Source organism: Marmota flaviventris, chromosome 5 (genome assembly GCF_047511675.1).
Source record: "Marmota flaviventris isolate mMarFla1 chromosome 5, mMarFla1.hap1, whole genome shotgun sequence".
Taxonomy (NCBI): domain Eukaryota; kingdom Metazoa; phylum Chordata; class Mammalia; order Rodentia; family Sciuridae; genus Marmota; species Marmota flaviventris.
Genome location: NC_092502.1, coordinates 58,074,560 through 58,096,817, shown reverse-complemented (window position 1 = coordinate 58,096,817; position 22,258 = coordinate 58,074,560). Strand labels below are relative to the sequence as shown.

At 34.0% G+C, this 22,258-nt stretch overlaps 1 protein-coding gene across 1 annotated transcript in view; it reads left to right on the top strand.

Annotated features, from left to right (window-relative positions):
* Fbn2 (fibrillin 2) overlaps positions 1 to 22,258 on the top strand; it is a 231,897-nt gene that overhangs the window by 137,024 nt on the left and 72,615 nt on the right. The window contains exons 15-20 of the mRNA XM_027949328.2: positions 1,544 to 1,666; positions 7,966 to 8,118; positions 10,386 to 10,439; positions 12,155 to 12,280; positions 15,684 to 15,809; positions 20,419 to 20,538. Coding sequence (XP_027805129.2) covers positions 1,544 to 1,666; positions 7,966 to 8,118; positions 10,386 to 10,439; positions 12,155 to 12,280; positions 15,684 to 15,809; positions 20,419 to 20,538 — 702 coding nt within the window. The remainder of the gene's footprint in view (positions 1 to 1,543; positions 1,667 to 7,965; positions 8,119 to 10,385; positions 10,440 to 12,154; positions 12,281 to 15,683; positions 15,810 to 20,418; positions 20,539 to 22,258) is intronic.

Sequence of the window (22,258 nt, the reverse complement as noted above, 5' to 3'; positions counted from 1 at the left end):
TTACAAAAATGAGAATGCTCTAGGAACAATTGCAGGCATGACTGGTTGATTTTAACAAGTTCGGAAGAGACGATGTAGAAATAATTTCTTTGCTGGATAAAAGAAATAATCTCCTTTGCTGGATAAAAAAGAAGAAAAAAATCTTGCAAGATTTTCATTTTTATGTGTTCTCAGAACCATATTTCCCACTATCATTCATTGTTGATACACCATTACATTTTTTTCATAAAGCTGATTTACAGATAATTTGCAATCATATCATTGTCTTTAAAATCCCACATTGATTTTGTGAAAACATAATTTGAATATTTTATTTGTTGTTTTGTTTACAAAGTCTTTTGAAAACAAAGTTCTAGTGATAACCTTTATAAGCAAGAGATACACCTCTTGGAAATAAATAAGATTATATTATATTTATACACACAAGTGAACTTTAGTAAGATAGAATACAATTTGTAAGTCCTACTTTTTCTTTCAGTTTCCTCCTTTTAGAAAAATTTGCTCAGTGAACACTTTCTATCTTCATTTGAAAAAACTTATCTGAATACAAAAAAAGACTCATAACTAATTCCTATAATTTCAATGAAATTTCAGGGATAGTAGATAGGAAAAACTGGGACTGATTCTCATTCAGGAAAGGGGAGTACAATGCTGGAGCTTTGGAATGAATGTCATCTCAGGGTTAGCTGCCTTGGACTTACCAAGGATATGAGCTTGGCATTGTTCTTTAGTGTGTAACATTATGTGAAAGTAAGGAACTTCATTCCAACATTTTTGAAGACACTTAAATGCAATACACAAAGGTCTCACTTAGACTTACGTCTCACCAGTTTCTACCTTCTGGAAATTATTTTTTATTTTCTTATTATAAATGTTGCAGTCCATAAATTCTAAAATGTTAATAATTTGGTGCCTCTGTTTAAATTTTGTTTCATCTTTTGGAGAAACCATTTAATATTGTGTTCCATTTGACAAATTCAAGTGAATTGAAAATTACAAAAGATAACTCAAATATTTCATTGTGAAATGATGGAATAACTATCAAAACAACTTCTATCTCTAAAGATTTCTGTGTGAAAAAAAATTTTAAAGTTTATCTTAGTTTTTTAAAGACTTTATTTCCCTTACCTAATTTGAATTAAATATTATTTAACATGAAATAGCGTTGTCAAATAAATAATTAAAAAGGAATTTTTTTCTTTTTTAAATTTTTTATTAGTGCATTATAGTTATATATATATAATAGAGAGTTCATTTGGACATAATCATACATGCATGGAATATAACTTGTTCCATTTTAGTCCCCAGGATTTTTTCTTTCTCCTCCTTCTCTTGAGCCCCCTTGTCTTTTCTAAATGGGTGAAGTAAAACAACTTTTACTCTAACACTCTTTCTAAATATATGCTTGAAAGTGTTGTACTTTGTGTGTTCTTTGTGTGTTCTTCTACAAGTTTCAAAGTTCAAAGGTTGATCTAACAGAGCAGTGGCAACATATAAACTCTGGTACTCAGTAATGGCTGGGCTTCTGTCCCCCTCTGTGCAGACGTTGATGAATGCCAGACCCCAGGAATCTGCATGAATGGGCACTGCATCAATAACGAAGGATCCTTCCGCTGTGACTGTCCCCCAGGCCTGGCTGTGGGTGTGGATGGACGCGTGTGTGTTGGTAAGTTAAATTTTTCATGGTGGCCCCACTGCCCAAAATGATCTTTGAAAACATGGACACAGATAGATCCACACTACACAATGGACTAATATACAGCCATAAAAAGAACACATACTGAAATATGGACAAGACCTGAAAACATCATGCTAAGTGAGAAAAAGTCAGTCACAAAAGTCTGGATAGTCTATGATTCCATTTGTGTAAAAAAGACCAGATCAGGCTAATGTCAATAAATTTGTTTTCTTTTAAATGGACAGAGACCCCAGAGAGCCTCCTTCAAAAGGTTCTGATGAGAGGCAAGACAGAAATACTGAATAAGAAAAAAAAAATCTGTTTTTATATCAACATCTCTGATAATATTAAATAACCAAATTCTAAATACAATGGAATTTAGTTTTGTACTTAATAGCCAGTAAGACAAAAAACAGATTATTTAAGTAAATTCTTACCTTCACTTCGTTAGTCAGCTTTTTGTCTTTGTAACCAAAATACCTGACAAGAATAACTGAGACGAAGAGGAAATGGGATTTATTCTGACTCATGTTTTCAGAGAATTCAGTCCATGGTCAGCTGGCTCCAAGGAAAAAACATCATGGCAGAAGGGAGTTGCAGAGGAAACCTGTTCAGTGCATTGCAGCTGGGAAGCAGAGAGACAGAGGCAGAAACAGAAAGGAGCCAGGGACAGATATAGTCCCCAAGGCCACACCCTCAGTGACCTACCTCCTCCAAGAACACCCTTCCTACCCACAGTCACCACCCTGTTGTTCATTCAAATTACTAAACCTTAAGATGGATTAATTCACAGATGAGGTTACAGCCGGCATGGTTCAATCATTGCCTAAAGTCCCGACTTCTGCTCCTTGTTGCATTGGGCACCATGAGATTTGGAGGGGGAAATTCCAGACCCAAACCATAAAATTTACCCCCCCAAAAAAAATTTAAATGTAAATGCCACAGAACTTGGATTTATATAAAAAGCTAAAAATGTTTTTAATTATTTTTCACCCCCATTCCATATTATAGAACCAAGGGAAGAGACAAAGGGATGTAAGTCATTCAGGACTCCTATTGGAAATGTTTGTTAAAGTGTCATTGGCATTTCAAAACCCAAACAATATGTTATAATGATAGCAGAGTGAGCTGTAAAAACACATTCATGAAATTTTCTCTCTGAAGTGTTTCATGAGACTTAAAGCATGAATTAGCCATTGTGCTCACTGTTTTTCAGGTTGTATAGTAAAACCTAGAAACACTGATTTGAAAGTAGTTTAGAGAGAAATGGCATTCTTAGGCACAGTTGTTAATACTTAACTCTTACAGATGTGAATCAAGATATTTGGATCCCAAGGATGGTGGGGGACAAGGAGGGATCAACAGATAGAACTATTCCATTCACTCAGATTCACCCACTCTATCTAATCCAGTCCACAAGGTTGAACTTTTTCAGGGATATTTCAAATGCAACAGCTAGAAGATTATAGCCCCTTCCTGCTTAGAGAGTTTAAGATTTTCAGTTGCTTTAATATACTTGGTTGCTTTTTCCTTCATCTAAATGATTCTCTTGAAATCTACAGTGCATACAAAGCCAGTTAGGGAGGGAGAAATTATTGTCTGTTCAAGAAACCAACATATGAGTAGTCATTAGGAATTCAGTGTTTAAACACAAAAATTCATCCTCTTGTCCACATACAGGAAACACATCTGAAACTCTTGGAAAGCTCTCCCCAGTTTTCCGTCATTGTGGTTACTTAAACTTTTTAACATAAAGCCACTATTTGTTATGTGTGTAAAATTATATACTGCTATTCCTATAACATGCTGGATGTGATTTTTTTCATGTCTTCTGCCTTTGATATCATTTTTGAGACCCATTGGTTAAGTTAGAAATAAATACTTACGAATTTTTAGGATTAGAATTTAAATATTAGAACTTTTTTGTTTATTCCTTTGTTTGTACTTTTTTTCTCTAGAAAATTCAGCCATGATTTTAACTAGCATATTAAAGAAATATGACACACAAGCCAAGGGCAAACAAAAGACAACTGTATTTTTGTGTCTCCCATTTTTTAAATTTAATTTAAAAAATTATTCAGGGGGCAGTTGGTTCCAATAAGTTAGAAGGAAAAGTCAGGCTATTTCATAAGTTTTTGAATATTTTTTGTTAGCAAGAAAATTCTGTGATGACCTTAGGTAAAGTCATTACCTTAATGACCTTACTATTAATTTACATATTAGAATGCCTACGATCAGATAATAATTAGTACTCTGAATTGGCCTGTAAGTTACAATTCCAGTTCCAAGCTCAGATCTTCAATGAGAATGTTCATGACTCTCTGAAGGGCTGGGGGAGGAGAGATTAGCAGCGGAATAAGGAAGCATTTATGTTACTGACACTGTTCTGTGACAGCTTTTAGATGTTCTGTCTTTGCAGATAGTTAAAGCCAACTTCTTCCTTGCATAGCTCTTGGGGATACTTCAAGGCATTCAGCTGCTATTGTGCAATGGAGGCATGTTTGCCTGCCAGTACCCAGTCCCCATCCAGTATCCACTCCTGCAGCAGGCCACTGTCATCAGACCTTCTCAGATGCTGTCTCAGCACCCTCCACATGGGACCTCCTCTTTTTTTTTTTTTTATAGATTATGTAGCAATTTTTCACATACTTTCTATGCAGCTGGGATGTTCAAAGACTGAAAGTGCCTGGAAAATTCAAACACTATGATTTAGGAATTCTCTTATCACTAAATTTTTTCTAGTTGATCATAAATATTCAGTATTGTTCAAAGAATAATCCAAAGAAGACAAATATCAGAGTTTAGTTTGACTTTGTGCATTGTATTCAGTCTCCTTCAGCTTGGACCTCCTCTTAATGTTCTTTAATTCCAATCCATAAGACACACCCACCCCCCCTGTCTGTGAACTGCAAATAGAGGTCGATGTCATGCACCACCTCTGCCTGGTCCCTGCAGTGGTAATAGTCACTGGTTTGCCTGTGAAGCCTTCTAGGCAGGAGCTGTTGTGAAGCTCTTCAAGTGCTCCTGTAGGGCTCTTTTTATCTGACTACATGCAAGGAGGGAAGCTACTCATAACCCAGCTTCCCCTCTATGCCCCACCCCCAAATCCTTTCTTAATCACCACTCTCTTGAACTACTGGTGTCCTCAATATTGAGAGGAGTTTAAAGATCAGGTAACTAGCTTTCCAATATCTATTTCCTTCAGGATGGGATGTCATAATTCACCTTGTTACCTGATATTTAGTGTCAAAGGCTTCTAGTTTAAGTTCCCTTTTTTAGCATCCTATTATATTAACTTAAGAACATTTCAACATTTTTATGAACACTAGCATTTCTTGCCAACTAAAAGATTAATTTTTCTTTACGAACTGTGTTACCTTGGACAAGATACGTTACCTCTCTGAGCTCCCTTCATTAGGTTGCTTTGAGGATTAAATATGTTAATATTAAGTATTTTCTTTGTGTAAATCTTTGGTGGTGTTGTGCATATAGCAAAAGCCCAATAAGTAAACTACTATGATTATTATTGTCTTCTTAAATTAAAATAGTGACATCCTGTATAGGACATAGCCTTGAAGGGTGCTTCTTTAAATAAGAAAGAAAAGTTAGTATTAAAGAAAAAAAAATGACATTTACATGTGCCCATATTTTATTAATGATATATAAAATTTGATAATGACCTGGAAAATTTCTCCAAAAATCCTCATTTAAAAAAAAAAAGCATGTAGAAATTTGTTAACATATGTAAAAGATATAGCTTAGCACTTCAGTTCAACTTCCTACCAAAGCGTTCCTGTGAGCACATTCTGGTAGTTTTCTTGGTACAGTCTTCTTATCCTGTCCATCTGTGGACAGTGGCTTGATTATATTTGATAGTATAATAGGAACTAGTTTCTCATTCCAGGGTCCTAGAACAGGGAAAGACTAACTGTTCTCATTAAAGATTAAAAATGGAAATGAGGTATCTACCATTTTTTGTGTGTGTTTCAGGCATAGATGCTTAAGAAATATACTCTCATTTATTATATAAACTATATTTAATGGGTAATGACAGAGTCTAGTAATCTATGTAAGATCATCTCATGGAGATCAGAGCTTAGGACAATTTGTGTCCTCAAACCTACACATGAATTATACTTACAGTCTTTTTTTTTTTTTTTTTTTTTTGGAAATACAAACTAGTATGTGATGGCCTTACTCCTCCAGTGAGCTCCCATAGACTTCTTATCTTCTTGCTTCTAAAACTTGTGAATGGCAGTTTTCCCCATTCTTTTTAGTTATACATAACAGAAGAATATAATTTGACTTATTTACACAAACATGGAGTACATTTTATTCTAATTAGGATCCCAGTCTTGTGGTTGTACACCATGTTGAGATTCACTGTGGTATTTTCATACATGTACATAGGAAAGTTATGTCAGATTCATTCCACTGTATTTCCTATTCTGTGCCCTGCTCTGTTACCTCCATTCCCCTTTGTCAAATCTATTGAACTTCTATTCTTCTTCCCCTACCCCTTGTTATGTGTTAGAATTTACATATTATAAAGAGCATTTGACTTTGGTTTATTGGGATTAGCTTATTTCTCTTAGCATAATATACACTGAGATTTCACCTCACTCCAGTCAGAATGGCAATAATTAAGAATACAAGCAGTAATAAATACTGGCAAGGATATGTGGAAAAGGGTACACTCATACATTGCTGGTAAAACTGCAAATTGGTGCAACAACTTTGGAAGCAGTATGGAGATTCCTCAAAAACCTTGGAATGGGACCACCATTTGACCCAGTTATCCCACATCCCAGTATATACCCAAAGGACTTAAAAATAGCATAACACATTTTCTTGACATGGAAACAGAAATAATGTAACCATCTCTTGATGCCTTCCAAGATAATTGGTAAGGGCCAAAGCATTCACAAAGACAATATTGGAAATCATCAATCGTGTCATAGTTGTGCCGATTCTTCTTTGTGTTAGGCTGTGCATTTGTGGGTAACTTGGAGCAGACTCTCTCAAACTCAGCCACAGCAGAAGCAGAAAAGCTGTAAGAGTTTACTTCTTGGTGGTGAATCTCACCACCCTCTTTCCACTTGTTTAACACAGCCAAAAATCTCATATTATAAGAAATCATTAGATGACTCATTTCATAACAGCTATATATAATTATTTCAACAAGTTATAAATAATTATATATATATATATATATATATATATATATATATATATATATATATATATATATATATATATATATAAATAGTTGTTATCTTTTTGGTGAAATACCCTTGTCAATGTACCACTAGGAGACTGTACTACTTCTTCTCTGGCATTTTTTGATTAAGTGGGATAATGACTACTTGTGTAGCACAGAGAATTCTTTAGAAAAAAATAGTTGATATTCATTCCATCTTTTTCTCACTCAACAAACATTTGTTGCAGCATTAATGTTCTGAAATATTTTATAATTGAGAGCAAGAGGAATAATCAGTAAGTACTCCTTTGGGATGTGGCATGACCTACTGGAAAGAGGGAGCACTCCAGAAGCTACACAGCTTAGTCTGAACCCCATTCTTGGTAGTCTAAGACTTCATGTTATTTATATAAACCCTGAGAACTTCATCTTTCTCATCTATAAAATGTGGGCAGGGACCCCTATCTTGTAAAGTTAATGACTCAGCCATGCCATGAGGTTAGGTCTGCAGAATTAACCAGTACAATGCCAAGGACGTATAGTGGTAGTTGTTTTTATAACTGGATTTACTGAGTATTATATATTAAAACATAGACACAGCAATATCAGGCTTGAAAATTCAGAAAGTTGAAGCAAGAACTCTCATGGCCAAGTAGTGTCACCTCAAGGTAATTGAATTTTGCTGCACTTCATTATTCCATTTGAGAACTTCTCAAATGGAAACAATAGTAAATGCCAACTTGAGCATAAGGTAGCCAGTGATTAGAGCGCAAAGTGCTTTTTATAACTATGGACAAAACCTTGGCTCAATGACAGGCCTAAGGATAAGTGGGATAATGACTACTTGTGTAGACAGAGAACTCTTGAGAAAAAAAGTAGCTAATATTCATTCCGTCTTTCTGTCACTCAACAAACATTTGTTGGTTTCCTAACACGTTTAGATGCTGAAGATGCAAGTTAAGAGAAAATGACAGATGCCCTCTAGAAACTCCCAGCTTAGGGGACACTTAGCCTAAAGAAGCCTTCGGTTTTGAAGTCCCTTTGCCTCTCTCACTTTCTCAAGCCTCTGTCCTTTTACCTCTTCTAGATACTCACATGCGCAGTACCTGCTATGGTGGCATCAAGAAGGGAGTGTGTGTGCGTCCTTTCCCTGGAGCTGTAACCAAGTCTGAATGCTGCTGTGCCAATCCCGACTATGGTTTTGGAGAGCCCTGCCAGCCATGCCCTGCCAAAAATTCAGGTAGTAACATGTGCCGGTTTTATAACCACAAAAGAATCGAGAAATGTAACATTAGATATTTGGCTGAAGAGTACATCAGTTTTGAAGTATTTTGTCATCATATTGGATTGAAGAAGATAAATCCAATTCTTTACTGATATCGCAAGATTTGTCTTGGGTTTACATATGATCTTTAGGCAGAGAGCATGGTGATTAGAAAGATCTATTGTTATTGATATTGTGATACACAGATTTTTTTATGAGTTTGTTAGCTTCCATTTCTTTGATCCCTGATGATATTGTGAAGATAAATAGCATGAAATTTACTTACCTCTTTCACAGTTGTTGATACATAAGAACCCAATTTTATTTTTTAAATCTTGACACCATAGGTTTCAGACCACTGCTTATTAGTCGTTCCAGACCCTCAAATAAATAAGGTTGACTCTTGTTCATTTATACTTTCACTAAACCTCTATTGAATATCCATGAGCACAATGGGGATTCAAAAACAGACTTCATCGCTTTTTAGTAGAGGACTGTTCAGAATATAGGCAGACAGACACACAAATTACAATTTAGTCTGATTAGTGCCCTACAGGGTCATAAACAAAGAAGTGGGAGGGCACAAAGGAAGGAGCAATCTGCTGCCTGAGGCAGCTGGGAAAGACTTCACAGAGGGGGCTTAGTTTGGTCTTGAAAAATAAATAAGAACTTTCCTTGTGGACAATGGTAGAACAGCATTTCCACATAGTAGATGGCTTATAATTCCATTAAAAACAAAGTGGAGGTTTGTAATTCCCAACTGATTGCTCAAACCTCGAAAAAATTATTTGATGCATCTAGAAGAATTAGTGAATATGACTTTTTTAATAAAAAGAAAGGCAATGAAGAGGATCTTTTTATAAAATAAACCAAACTGAAAAAGGCATATTATGATTATGATACAAGAAAATATATTGGTACAAGACTGGATAAAATATAAGTGAAATAATAAGATGAATCTAGGCACAGACCTAGATATAAATGGGAAAATAAAAAATAATAAAGAAAGCATTTTAGATCAGTGAGGGGGAAAATGGGCTAAGTAATGAATATTGTTGAAAACTTTTTTAAAAATAACTTAGTTCATGACAATAAACATTAAAAAATAATTTTCACATGAAGTATTTAATTTTTTATTATGGTGAGGCTCTTTCAAAGCAGAGACCAAAGACCAAAATATACGTGTAAACTGGGAAAATATTTTAATGTATCATTTCTTAATCTTTAAGCAATTTGTATTAATCAATAAGGAAATTTGAAGTCCTCTATGATAAAAAGTATAAGGTACTCAAACAGGATTTTATAAAACACAGATACAAATGGTGGATTTCTGTGTAAAAAGATTCCCACTCTCTCTGAACAAATAAATAGATAATGTAAAGTGACTTTTTTTTTAACCACAGTGTTGAAGTTATAGGTAATTGGTGTGTTCTGTGATAGAGAGGGTAGCCAGAAGGGATACTGCTGAGGGGAAGGTAGTCTAAAGAAAGAAGCAAGGGCTATCAGAATCCTCAAGAGAGGCACATAGACCTTAACTTTTACTTTCAAGGGATTATCCTAGTGATTTTGAACTTTCCATTATTTGTTATATTTGTTCAAGGCTAGATGAACCTAATTTCCTCAGGAAGAGATTGAAGGAAATTGGCACCACCACATAACTGAGAATAAAATATTAAATGGATTCCTAAATGGGGCATTGATACCTCTTTGTGATAGGATGCCCAGGAGCCAAGCCTGCTGGCCTAAAATCTCTGTGACCTGGTCAAGTTGCTGCATATCTCTATAACCCAGTTATCCCCATTGTAAGACAGAGAAAACAACAGCATCTTATTTGTAGTTTTGAGAAGATTCACTAAATTGTTAGATGTGAAATGTTAGAAAAAGATCATGCACTTGGTAAATATTAAATAAGTTTTGACTTATTATTTTATTGAGAAGAAAACAAAGCAATCTCTATAATATATTTTACATTTTTTTAAAGTTTCCATATATAGAAATCATTGGTAACATTTATCAATATATTAATGGTACTCAGGATGATTACAAGTGATTTTTATTTTTTTTACTTGCCTGTGATTTGAGGATTCTTATAATAATGATGTGCTAAAAAATAATGAAATTTATTTCATTTTAAAAACTAATCCACATAATTCTTCTAAGTAGTTTCCAAATGGTAAATGACTGGTATATGTAACAGGTATAGTTTAGAGTTTTTAATTTTTCTATTTTTTTTTATCATATAGCTGAATTCCATGGCCTTTGTAGTAGTGGAGTAGGAATCACTGTGGATGGAAGAGGTAATTTTATTCATTTTCAACTTTGTAACTAATATAATTACATAGATTTTAATTATAGTATGAATATGATTATATTTACTATGTAAACATTCCCTTAAAATAATAAGGCAAGGAGCTGGTGCAGTGGCACACTCGGTGTCTCTAAATCAAAATAATTGTAGTGACTCAGAAGCCTACGGCAATAAGGTCGCAAGTTTAAGACCAGCGTAAGCAACTTAAGGACATCCTCTCTCAAACTAAAAAATAAAAAGGGCCAAGGATATACTCAATAGTAAAGCATTCCTGGGTCCAATACCTAAGACCAAATAAAACAAAAAATAAAAAATGAATAGGTAAATTATATCCAGATAAATGGTTAATGATATTAAGTGGTATTTTCCACTAGACCAGCTTTCATCTTGGATAAATATTTATCTAGGAAATAAGCTTTGTTAATAATGTTACTAACAAACCTCATTCATGATTTTATAGATACAATCACTTAAGAGGAAGCAATAGTGAGTCAACTTTAAGAAAAAATATTAAATCATGATGCAGATACAGTTAAGAGGTATTTGATATGAATCAAGTTTGGGATATACTGTCCTAAAATAATTGAAGACTATTTACACCTAAGAATACTAAAATGTTTTTCAAAAACTACAGAAATAAAGTTTATTGATGTTTTCTTATTTTAAATTTAGTATTATGGCTAACAAATTTCCAATATGAAATCTTGAGCATTTAAGCACTTATGTGTTTATGACTTTAAAGTTCTTTTACATTTTAGTGTACATATAGATTGTGTATTTTAAGCAAAACTACAAGGTTCTATTAATCTTCCCTTCATATATATTCTTCTACTTTCATGTTTCATGTTTAGGAAAACACAGGTTAGTTGACAGTAATGGTGAATCTTTAAATGAATATCCAAAACCAGAGTAAAGAAGCAAACTCTTACAAGGATATTTTTTCCAAATATAAAAAGAAAAGGGTCTATAGAAAGTATATAAGAAGGTCTTCCAAGTTCTTGAAAATAATAATCACCCAAATTTGAGCACAGTGAACAAAATTTGATTTGGGGTATCTCTTTTGGTTTTTGCTTGTTTGTTTTTTAATGCCCTGTCAGTATGGCCTCCCCAGCAGAACTATCCTCCTATTGTAAAATAACTTGAGCAGTGGTCATGTCCGTAGCTTATTAAAAGCATTGTATGCTAAGGCAGCCATGTTTAAAGTGATCTGTCCATTCATTTCAAGTTATCAACAGTGAGAAAATTTATTAAGTATCTTATCACTTAGTAAACTGTAAAAAAAAAAAAAAGATAATAAAACAGAAATATCCTGCTTTGGAGATATTAAATTATAGAGGCCACCCTAATACATCTTTGTCTTTTAATTGGATGGTGATAATACCTATCAAGATGAGTTTTCCTTTGGATTTTGAGCCAACAGCCTATAAATTTCCTTTATTATAATTTTATCATAAATATGGACACATTACATGGTTTTATTCTTAGAATTTCTGTCTCCTTTCATTTTTCTTCTGATTTAGTAGTAAAGTATCCTGGATCCCTCAAAGTTATTTTCTTACCAATTATTTTATTTCTTTTTCTGTCTGAAAGGCAGATGAATTGTGGGTTTGCAGAGTTCATCGGTTGAAGGATCTTCATTAGATCTGAATTTATCAACCAATAATAAAATGTCTATGATTATTATACTTTCTATATTTAATGCAGATATCAATGAGTGTGCCTTGGATCCTGATATATGTGCCAATGGAATTTGTGAAAACTTACGTGGCAGTTACCGTTGTAATTGCAACAGTGGCTATGAACCAGATGCCTCTGGACGAAACTGCATTGGTAAGGTTTTTATATATATATATATATATATATATATATATATATATATATATATATATATATATATATATATATACATGAGCCTTTCATATATTTTGATCCCATGAATGAGAAGAGAAATGAAAGTATAACTAACAGGTGTTTAAAACTAGACATGTTACAGTTTTTTTTTGTTTCCATTATGGTATACATTGATGTAAAAATATCAGAATCCAACAAGTTTTGTTACCCAGTAGCAACATCTTAGTGGTACTTAAAGTATTTAAAATATTTTTTTCTAAATGAATGAATACATGAGTATTGGCTTGTAGTTTTTCTATAAATCCTGTAAATTTTCCTACAATACTATAAATTTTCACTAAGTATTTCAAAAATTAACAGACGCTCTGTATGTATAATATGAATTGTAATGCATTCTGTTGTCATATATAACAGATTAAAATTTAAAAATAAATAAATCAATAAACAAATAAATAAAAATTAACAGGCATATGGGTAATAATAAGAAAATGAAGTGTCACAGACTAAGAGTACTTTATAAAGAAATAACTAGTAACAATAACATATGTAGACATGATAACTGCCATAAAGGTGTTTCCTTTTTTAATTTGAAACAGAACATTTGAAAAAGCTCAAGTTTGTAATATATGTTTAACATAAAGGAATGGGAAGGAGGTTGAGGTTGTTTCATTGTTTTCTATTAGTTTAGATAGTCAAGAATTTGCAGAGAATCTAGATTTTCCCATATATCACTTAAATCTATTTTTGCAAAATGAACGTTATTTGATCCATCACTGTGCATGATAATTTTTACAACTAGTCCTTGATGACTTTTAAAGCCAAGTTATGGATTAAAAAGAAATGCATTTTTTTCTGCGTTTTTGGTAATCATTTTTATTACTGAATATATACATTTGGTTTTGAATTGAAGACATGCATACAGATAGATTTATAGATTTATAAAACTATACTTGATACCTACAGGGAAGAATACCAGCCAAAAATTATCGAACTTTTCTAAAAGTGTGCAACCCAAGTTAGCTTTTATAAACCAGAAGCAGTCACTTCCTGGTCAGCTTCCAAGTGCAGTTGAGAACATGGGTACACTACTAAATATAGGAAGTTCAGAGAGATTCACATACTAAAGAGGTTTTACAACTACTGAACTCTTTAAAGTAGGTATATACATAATTTTGGAAAAATTAAAACTAGAATTTGAAAATAAAATAAAGCCCAAATCTAGTAATAGTGTTTCAGTTTGCTGGGGTTGCAGTACCAAACTACCCCAAACTAGGTTGCTTTTTAAATTTATTTTCTCATGGTTTAAGAGGCTAGAAGCCCAAAGTGAAATGAAGGTGTCAGCAGAGACATGCTCTCTGACGGCTGTAGGAAGGATCCTTCCTTCCCTCCTCTAGCTTCTGCTCTTTGCCAGCAATCCTTGGAGTTCCTTGGCTTGTAGATGCCTCACACCAGCCATGGTGGTCCTCTCCCTGTGTTCTTCCCTCATCTTCCCTCTGTGTCGCTCTCTCCATCCACACTTCCCCTTTCTTATAAGGACACCAGTCACGATGATTTGCAACCTATGCCAATTTGTTTTAACTTTATTATATCTATAAAAGTTCTAATTCCAAATCAGTTCACAGTCTGAGATGTTGGGGGTTAGGAGTTCAACATCGCTCTATGAGGGACTCAGTTCAGTCCATGAGTATGGAGAAATGAGTAAAAAACCATTACTTGATAAAACATCACATAGTAATGGGAAAACTTATACAAATCCTTAAAATAAAATGTTATTTTTTGAAGTTCACATCAAGATTCAGAAGTGAAGTAAAAACATAGTGTCCAAAAGCAAAAAGATCAGATCAAACATAAAAACTGATTTTACCATGGTGATGAGATTATAGGAGATGGGGGTTTTTTCTGATCTGTTTTCCATGTCTTCATAGTGTCAGCATACTGTCTGTAAGGAGACAATTGTTATTTGCAAGACGAAACATATAATTTTAAGTAAAAGGAAGTCTTTACCCCAAACACAGTTTTTGTTTCTATCATTAACTGCACTTGTAAAAATGAGAATGAGGTTATGAAGATAAAGGTGAATATGAGTTTCTTAAATTCAAGATTTGGACAGTCTTTGCCAGGCTGTTCTAGAATACTGTAGGAAACCATAAAGTTCATCACTAGTGTTTCAGTAGTAACCATTTGTTTCTGAGGTAAAAAAGCATAGCGGGAGGGCTGGGGATGTGGCTCAAGCAGTAGCGCGCTTGCCTGGCATGCGTGCGGCCCGGGTTTGGTCCTCAGCACCACATACAAAGATGTGTCCACCGAAAACTAAAAAATAAATACTAAAAAATTCTCCCTCTCTCTCTCAACCTTAAAAAAAAAAAGAAAGCATAGCGGGAAATTAAGGAAAACCTTTCAAAAACTGTTGTTAAAAGCATTCTTTTCAAATTTTAATTAGAAAAAATGCCATCTGTCATTTTAATTATATATTGATAAGCATATAGGCAAATGAGTTAGCCTATATGTATATTTTTGTATTTTTTTGTATATTTCATTAGTGCTTTAAAATATTAAATGAAGGGCTGGGGTTGTAGCTCAGCGGTAGAGCACTTTTCTGGCATGTGTGAGGTGCTGGGTATGATTCTCAGCACCACATAAAAATAAATAAAATAAAAGTAGTGTGTCCATCTACAATTTAAAAAAATATTTTTAAAAATATTTAATGAAGCCCAGTATAGTAGCACACACCTTGTAACCCTAGCTACCCAGAAGGCTGGGGCAGGAGGATCACAAGTTTGAAGCCAACCCTGGGGAACTTAGTGAGACCCTGTCTCAAAATAAAAAATAGGGGCTGGAGTTGTGGCTCAGTGGTAGAGTGCTCGCCTAGCATGCATGAGGCACTGGGTTCAATCCTCAGGACCACATAAAAATAAATAAAGATATTGTGTCCACCTAAAACTTAAGAATAAATATTTAAAAAAATAAATAAAAAATAAAATAAAAAGTAAAAATGGGTTAGGGATATAGTTCAGTGGTAAAGTACCACTGGATTCCATCCCCAGAACTGTAAATTTAATAATAATAATAAATGAAATAAATAAACCTATTATAGTCCTATTGTGGAACAAAAAGCAAATGGAGAACAAAGTAATAGTGATGAAGCCTTTGCAACCGCACATATTTTTCAAGGCCTCCAAAAGATCTTAGAAGTATCCTCTAGCATCAGAACGTCCCACTTGAATAAAACTGAATATATTTTGCTTAAGATTAAAGTATGTGCTGTGGTACAGGGAGACTAAGTCAAAGGAGGAATAGAGAAAAAACAAAAATAAAATATTATTGATCACTGTGATACACATTTTAATACGTATATCTCCTGTCTTCCAATGATTGCTTTCAGACATCGATGAGTGCTTGGTGAACAGACTGCTTTGTGATAATGGACTGTGCCGAAATACGCCAGGAAGTTACAGCTGCACGTGCCCCCCTGGCTATGTGTTCCGGACAGAGACGGAGACATGTGAAGGTAGGAGTTGTTTCCTTACCTTAGCTGTGACAAGAAAGTACCTAGAGATGGACATCTGTCAATCACACTGACAGTGATGAAACAGTATACTCAAAAAAGGCTTGTGTGAATTTTTTAGAAAATGATCTCTTTCAGCTAATCCAGTAGTTTCAGAAATAGCATGCATCTAACCCAGTGTATAAACACTGACAGTTTTATTTCATTCAGATAGAATATCAACAACACTTGAAACAAACATTTTGAAGTGGGGGGAAAAAAAAGAGTGGAAGGAACCATATTGTTTCACTTGCTGAAATAAAATGGCAGATTTTTGTGTGATTACTTTGTTTTCCCTTTTTAAAACCACTGTGACATGTTAACCTAGGAACTTGAATTGCAATGGACAAGTCAGCTCTTGCACATTTTATTTGTGAAATAGATGATTTACCCAAGAGATTGGCCCAGAGAACATTTGAGGCCTAAGTAAAAATCATCACTTTAATGAAATTTATAGTCTAAGAAAATTGTCATTTCCAATTAATAATTAAATAGATATTATTTGAACTTACAGTTCATAAACCAATGTTTAAAAAACCCTTTCTTTGAACCACATTTTTCTGTACTGGAATTTATGTGAATGAGTTGGACACTTAGGGAAGTCCTTGTTTCATTGAAACACTGGCCAAGTGAAAGTACATTCAATTATATTTTTGTGTCCCCATCAAAGTTATATTTCAGAATCCTCTGTGGCATGACTACTAGTCATTGTCCTTGTTTAATTCTTGATGTATGAGCCTACATAATGCTTCCAGAACCTTCTCATATATAATTACTGCTTCAGAACAGACACTTGTTTTAACAGATTTCATCTTTAATTATTATGGAATAGCCCTTTCCTTATCTGTTAAAGTATTTGTTTCTTAGTGGTTCCATAGCCAAGAAAACTGCAATAGCAATATTATGTGAAAAAGATGTTAGCATTCTCTCTTCTTCTTCCTGTTTAACTTCAAAGCATTCTTGTGAACAGAAGCAGGTTAGGACTATAGAGTGAGATGCCAAAACCAAATGACTCGGCTCAAGTCAACAAAATGCAATTACATAGTGCAATTCTAAGTTTGGATTGAATTGGAAGGGCCACTGAAAAACAGTAATTAGCCGGAAGAAAGGAAAAAACAGAGAAGAAAAAGAAAATCTCAGCATGAAGTCTTCTTTTTCTCTAAATTTAGTGGTGATAACTATTTCCCCACTTTTCGACAGCTTCGTGAAAACTGCTCAGAGCGGATCAGTCATCCATTCCTAGTGGAAGGATTTGAAGTTCTCTGGTCTGCTGAGCAGGAGGCCCCTTAAGAGTTGGGAGTATCTGAAGGTTATTAGGGTCTCTTTTTAAACCAGCTTGGACTTCTTGAATATACTTAACTACAGGGTCTCTTCCTCTTCTGATACCTTTTACCCTTCAGAATTGCTAGGAAAAAAGGACTTTGTGAAGACATATCTCCTCTACACATTTTTAGGGAGGTGTGGGAGAAGGGACTTCTAAAAGTTTTTCCTGACTTTTACCCTTCCTGCCCACTGCCCTTAATTTGTTTTATCCATTGTCTACTCAAGGGTAAGCTGTTAAATCTTGGGAAATTTTGAGAGCAAGAGCACCTTAGGATATCATCTTAAGCTGTTGATTATTACAACTAGATCTCCCATCCATAGTGACAATACCCTCTGATGAGCTTGTGAGAGAGACATAGTGTGGGATTAAATGGTTGGTGTCTGATTCTGAGTTGTACTCACACCGAACTGTCAAGGATTATGAATAATATATTCTTTCCACTGTAACAAGTAAGATGAGAGCTGAATACCAAGGAAGTAAAAGTCAGACACTCGTCTGCTTACATGAACAAGTAAGAAGAGTAGGAGCCAATGGTGTTTAATAGTGTAATCGTGGGCATTTATATTAATGTTGACACTTAAGGAGCAAACCAGGCAGCAGGGAGGGTTAGAAAGAGGGTATGTGCTTATTCTGTTCAAAGCATGCTTGCTCTTGATACTCTGAGCCTTTTCTTTAATATAAAAACAAATTTTATCTGTTATTCATAGAAAAGATGTTCATGTTACATAAATACAGAAGAAATGACAGAGAAATTATTTGCTGTAGCCTTCTGACATTAACAGAAATAAAAATGATTTATCATGGGAAACCTATCCAAATAACTTATTTCTACACTTTTTACCCACTAAGTTATTTGCATTTTCATTTTATTAAGTGATTTGCAGAAAAAAAAAATAGACCCACAGGCCTCTAATCTCTTTTTCCTTTGGGTCTCCTGATTTCCACTATTGCATGCAAACAGTGAATTCTCTGCCTGAAGCAGTTCTCTTCATTCTATTCCCCCTTAACTAATTTCCAAGGACTAAACAGGGAATTATTATTATTAGCAGATTCCTTGAAGATTCTAGCTTTCTCTGTATATATTTGCCTTCTTCATGAACTTTTTCATTCATGTTTTCAACAAGCTATTTTAAATATATAATAAATTGGAGTAATAATAGAGAGGAAAGGTGCTCTATATTTCAGACTGAAGTTACAAAATCTTTATTTTACTTTTTTTGTTTGAGCTTTGAGGGTCTGTGAAAGTTAAAATTTTTACAGCAAGTACTGTGGTTTAGATTGTGTTTCCAGTGACATAACTAGTTAAATGTAAACCAGATGTGCTTTGAAGTTTATTTCCAGGAATGTACAGTGAACTGTTTCAATTCCTGGTTCCATGACATTTATAACATAAAAACATTGTATTTAAAGTAAAACTAAATAGTTGATATTTGTAGTTGTCATTGCATATGTTTGCAGTTTTTGAGTTTGTCATTGCTTAATTTAAAATAGAGATTTTAAAAATTTGTGACATTTACCTTTTTCTTTTGGGGGGGACTTCTCACAAGTGAAATTAATAGGAGATTTATGTATGATATATCCTTATATTAGTTATCTGCTTCCATTTTTTAAGTTGTATTTGTATGAAAGAATTTCAATACTCTGGAATATGTTTTTTATTTTAAATCTGTGCTATAATAATATAACCTGCTCTTATATTTTGCATTAAGACAACAAACAATCTGAAAGCAAAATGCATTCATATTTCATCAATTTGTATTTTAATAATTAAATTTGTATCTGGGTACTTCTTTCGTAATTTTGAAGTAACACTACTTGTTTTCTACATCAGTTTTTTAAATTTGCATTTCAAGCTCACTGACTTAAAAATCAACTGTGAGCCCTGCCCTGTTAGTTTATATTTGACTCCAGACATTCAAGAATAATAAGCATTTGCATCTTCCAGTTATTTGTTTATATTTTCTTCAGTATAGGAAAGTGCTTTGTATTAAATTCAAAGTAATCTTTTGGGGGAAAAAGTGTTCTGGTGAACTCAAAAACCCTTCTATTCATCATAAAAAGGCTTGAAGTATTTCAACCTGTTTCAGATAATTCACCAAGTAGAGAAAGAAATGTCTGAGCCACTTCTTCAAATTCAAATGGTTGAATTTATGCTGGAAGTGTCTTTGATCTTGAGAACATAGGCATACTGTCATTGCTTTGAATCATCAGCAAGAATTAGCTTGTGGATATATGATTTGCTTAAATCAGATTAATGATTATAGAGTCATATTGAATGCAATTACTTACACTTTATCAATTTTTTCTAATTTTCTATTTTGTATATTTTTGTCCCTGGGGATTGAACTCATGGCCTTGCACATGCTAAGTACTTGCCAAGCACTGAGCTATACTCCCAACCATAGTTTTTCTTTTTTTCCTTTTTTCCCTTTTTTTTAGTGGGGGGTCGTAGGGTGCGGGCAGTGGGTACCCAGGTTTGAATCCAAGAGCATTTAACCACTCAGCCATACCCCAGCCCTTTTTATTTTTTATTGTGAGACAAGTTCTTACTAAGTTGCTGAGGGCCTAAGTTGCTGAAGCTGGCTTTGAACCTACAATCCTCCTGCCTCAGCCTCCCAAGTTGCTTAGATTATAGGCATGCAACAAAGCACCCAGCTGCAACTATAGTTTTTTCTGATTTTTATTTGGCCAAAATTAGTTGTTTGAAAAAACTCACTAGATTAAACTTATAAATGTGAAAGAACCAAAAAAAGAGAAAGGTGGATAACAACTAGAGGAGAATTCTGAATCCAATATGAAAGTTTCAGCCCTTATTTCCTGATTCATACCCAGGGATTTGAAATCAAAGCCACTATTGTTACATTTTGTCTTCAAAGCCTCACAGAACCATAAATGACAGAAATGATCGACATTTGTTTGTGCACAGCATGTTGCACCTGGAATTACATTCTCTTACAGGGAAAACTAATCCAATTTATATAGTTGGAGTAATGTATTGAAAGAGCACATACTGAACCCTTTCCAAATAGGCTGTTCCCTGTAGTCCTACTGAGTCCCCAGTCATGTAGATGTGTATTTACACTGTAAAATGCATGTCTCCATTCCCCATTCACTTTATGCCTTGTAGATCCATATTAAAATTACAAGAGCCAAGTTTACCAGACATTCTGGCATAACATGACTTGTTGGAATAATATTTTCCAGAAACACATGGCAGTTCTAACAGAATCTTTTCCTTCTGGATTGCAGATATAAATGAATGTGAAAGCAACCCATGTGTCAATGGAGCCTGCAGGAACAACCTTGGATCTTTCAATTGTGAATGTTCGCCTGGCAGCAAACTCAGCTCTACTGGATTGATCTGTATCGGTAAGATTCATACATGGTATTGATGTTTCGGTTTCACTGCAAAGATAAGCACATACCTCTTAGCAAGAACATAACGTGATGCGAGAAAAGCATGTTTGTATAAACTAGGCATCCTTTTAAATTTCGTTAGATTCTACAAAGTATTCCTTTCATATAAGTAGATATGCTATAAGTTATAAGCATTTCCATACCTCAGACATATGTATACACATTACCCTAAAAACGCCTTAGGCAACAGTACAGTCAAATCCCTACTGCATACTTTCTGTAAACAACCTTCTATCATGAACAAAAATGTTATGGAATTTGGATTTAGTTAACAGGACAAGAATTTGAAGATTTTAAACTTGAAACATATATAGGGAATTTATTATGTTTTCCTTTTTTTCATCAATCATAAATCTATGAATTCCAATGAGGGAAGATAAGTGTTTTCTTACTTTTGGAAATCTTTAAGGAGAAAGATTCCAAAACTCCTAAACTAGCATCTTTTAATACATCTCAAAGCATAAGGTTGTTTCTGGATAAGGACATAAGATATTTGTAGAACAAGGTTGTCTGACATATTACTATTTGAAAAAATACAGCATGTTTAAAGGAAACGACTATTGGTGATTTTTCCCTGCTACTAGGGGCAATGCCTCCATTCTCTAATCATGCCACAATTCATATTATTGGCTAGCATCTACCTTTAAAGTGAAGTAAATATATATTCCAAATAGGAAGCTATTTTAGTTTTACATAGTGCCCAATGATTTGGAAATATTTTGTTTGTTACTTAGCCAAAATGAATTTTCAATTTAGTACTTGCTAAAGATAATGGCATTTTAGTATTATGTCTGATGTTAATCATTGGATGGCAGGATACCTGTTTGTGAAATGACTAGAAATGACCCAAGTTCAAAATTATCAGTGAAACCTTCTCTTTGGAAGTATGGATTTCTCCATCTCCCAGTGGCGTACAGCTGCTGAAATCTGAGCCTTCCTCAGGTCTCTATATTAGTGCCTGAGGCACTACTTTCTTTATAGAATTCCTGGTGGAAGTTAGGGCACAGATTGGATGGGTAAGGCAGAAATATTTTTGCTAAGGAACAATTTCCAACTGAGTGGAGTCATTATATTATGCCAAGGAAATAATTTCAGCATTAGTAGATTAGTGTGTCAGAAATCTTAAGTCTGTAAGCCACTTGAGCATCAAAGCTATCTTGGTTTTTGCTTCACTGTATAGACTTCTATTATTTTGGCCTTTTGGCCTTAGAGTTGTTAATGAAACAGAGACTTTTAATTCCCAAGTCATTATGTCATTCTTCCCCTTGCCAACAACTAAGCACCACCATATTTTCTTCCCAGCCAGTGCCATTCTTTCATTCATTATGATGGAATTTGAATATCCCAGCCTAAAACTACTCAGAGAGAAATCTACTTACTATATTAAAATTTTAGACATGATCTTATCAACTTTCCTTTAAAAAAGCACATCCAAGGAAAAAAATGGAATGGAAAATAGTAAAATATACAGAGGAAAGTTATGTATGTGTTTTTAGAGGACCATCAGTGACTTGTGTTGATGATTAGCCTAGAGCTTTCTTTCACAGGGTTCAGGTCTCTACATTTCGAAAGGAACAAAAACTTAATGATATGGTCACTAAAGTTAAATTAGATCATATATGAGGTATTTGAATACTAGAAATATGTAAGGATTTAGAATCTATTCTTCAAA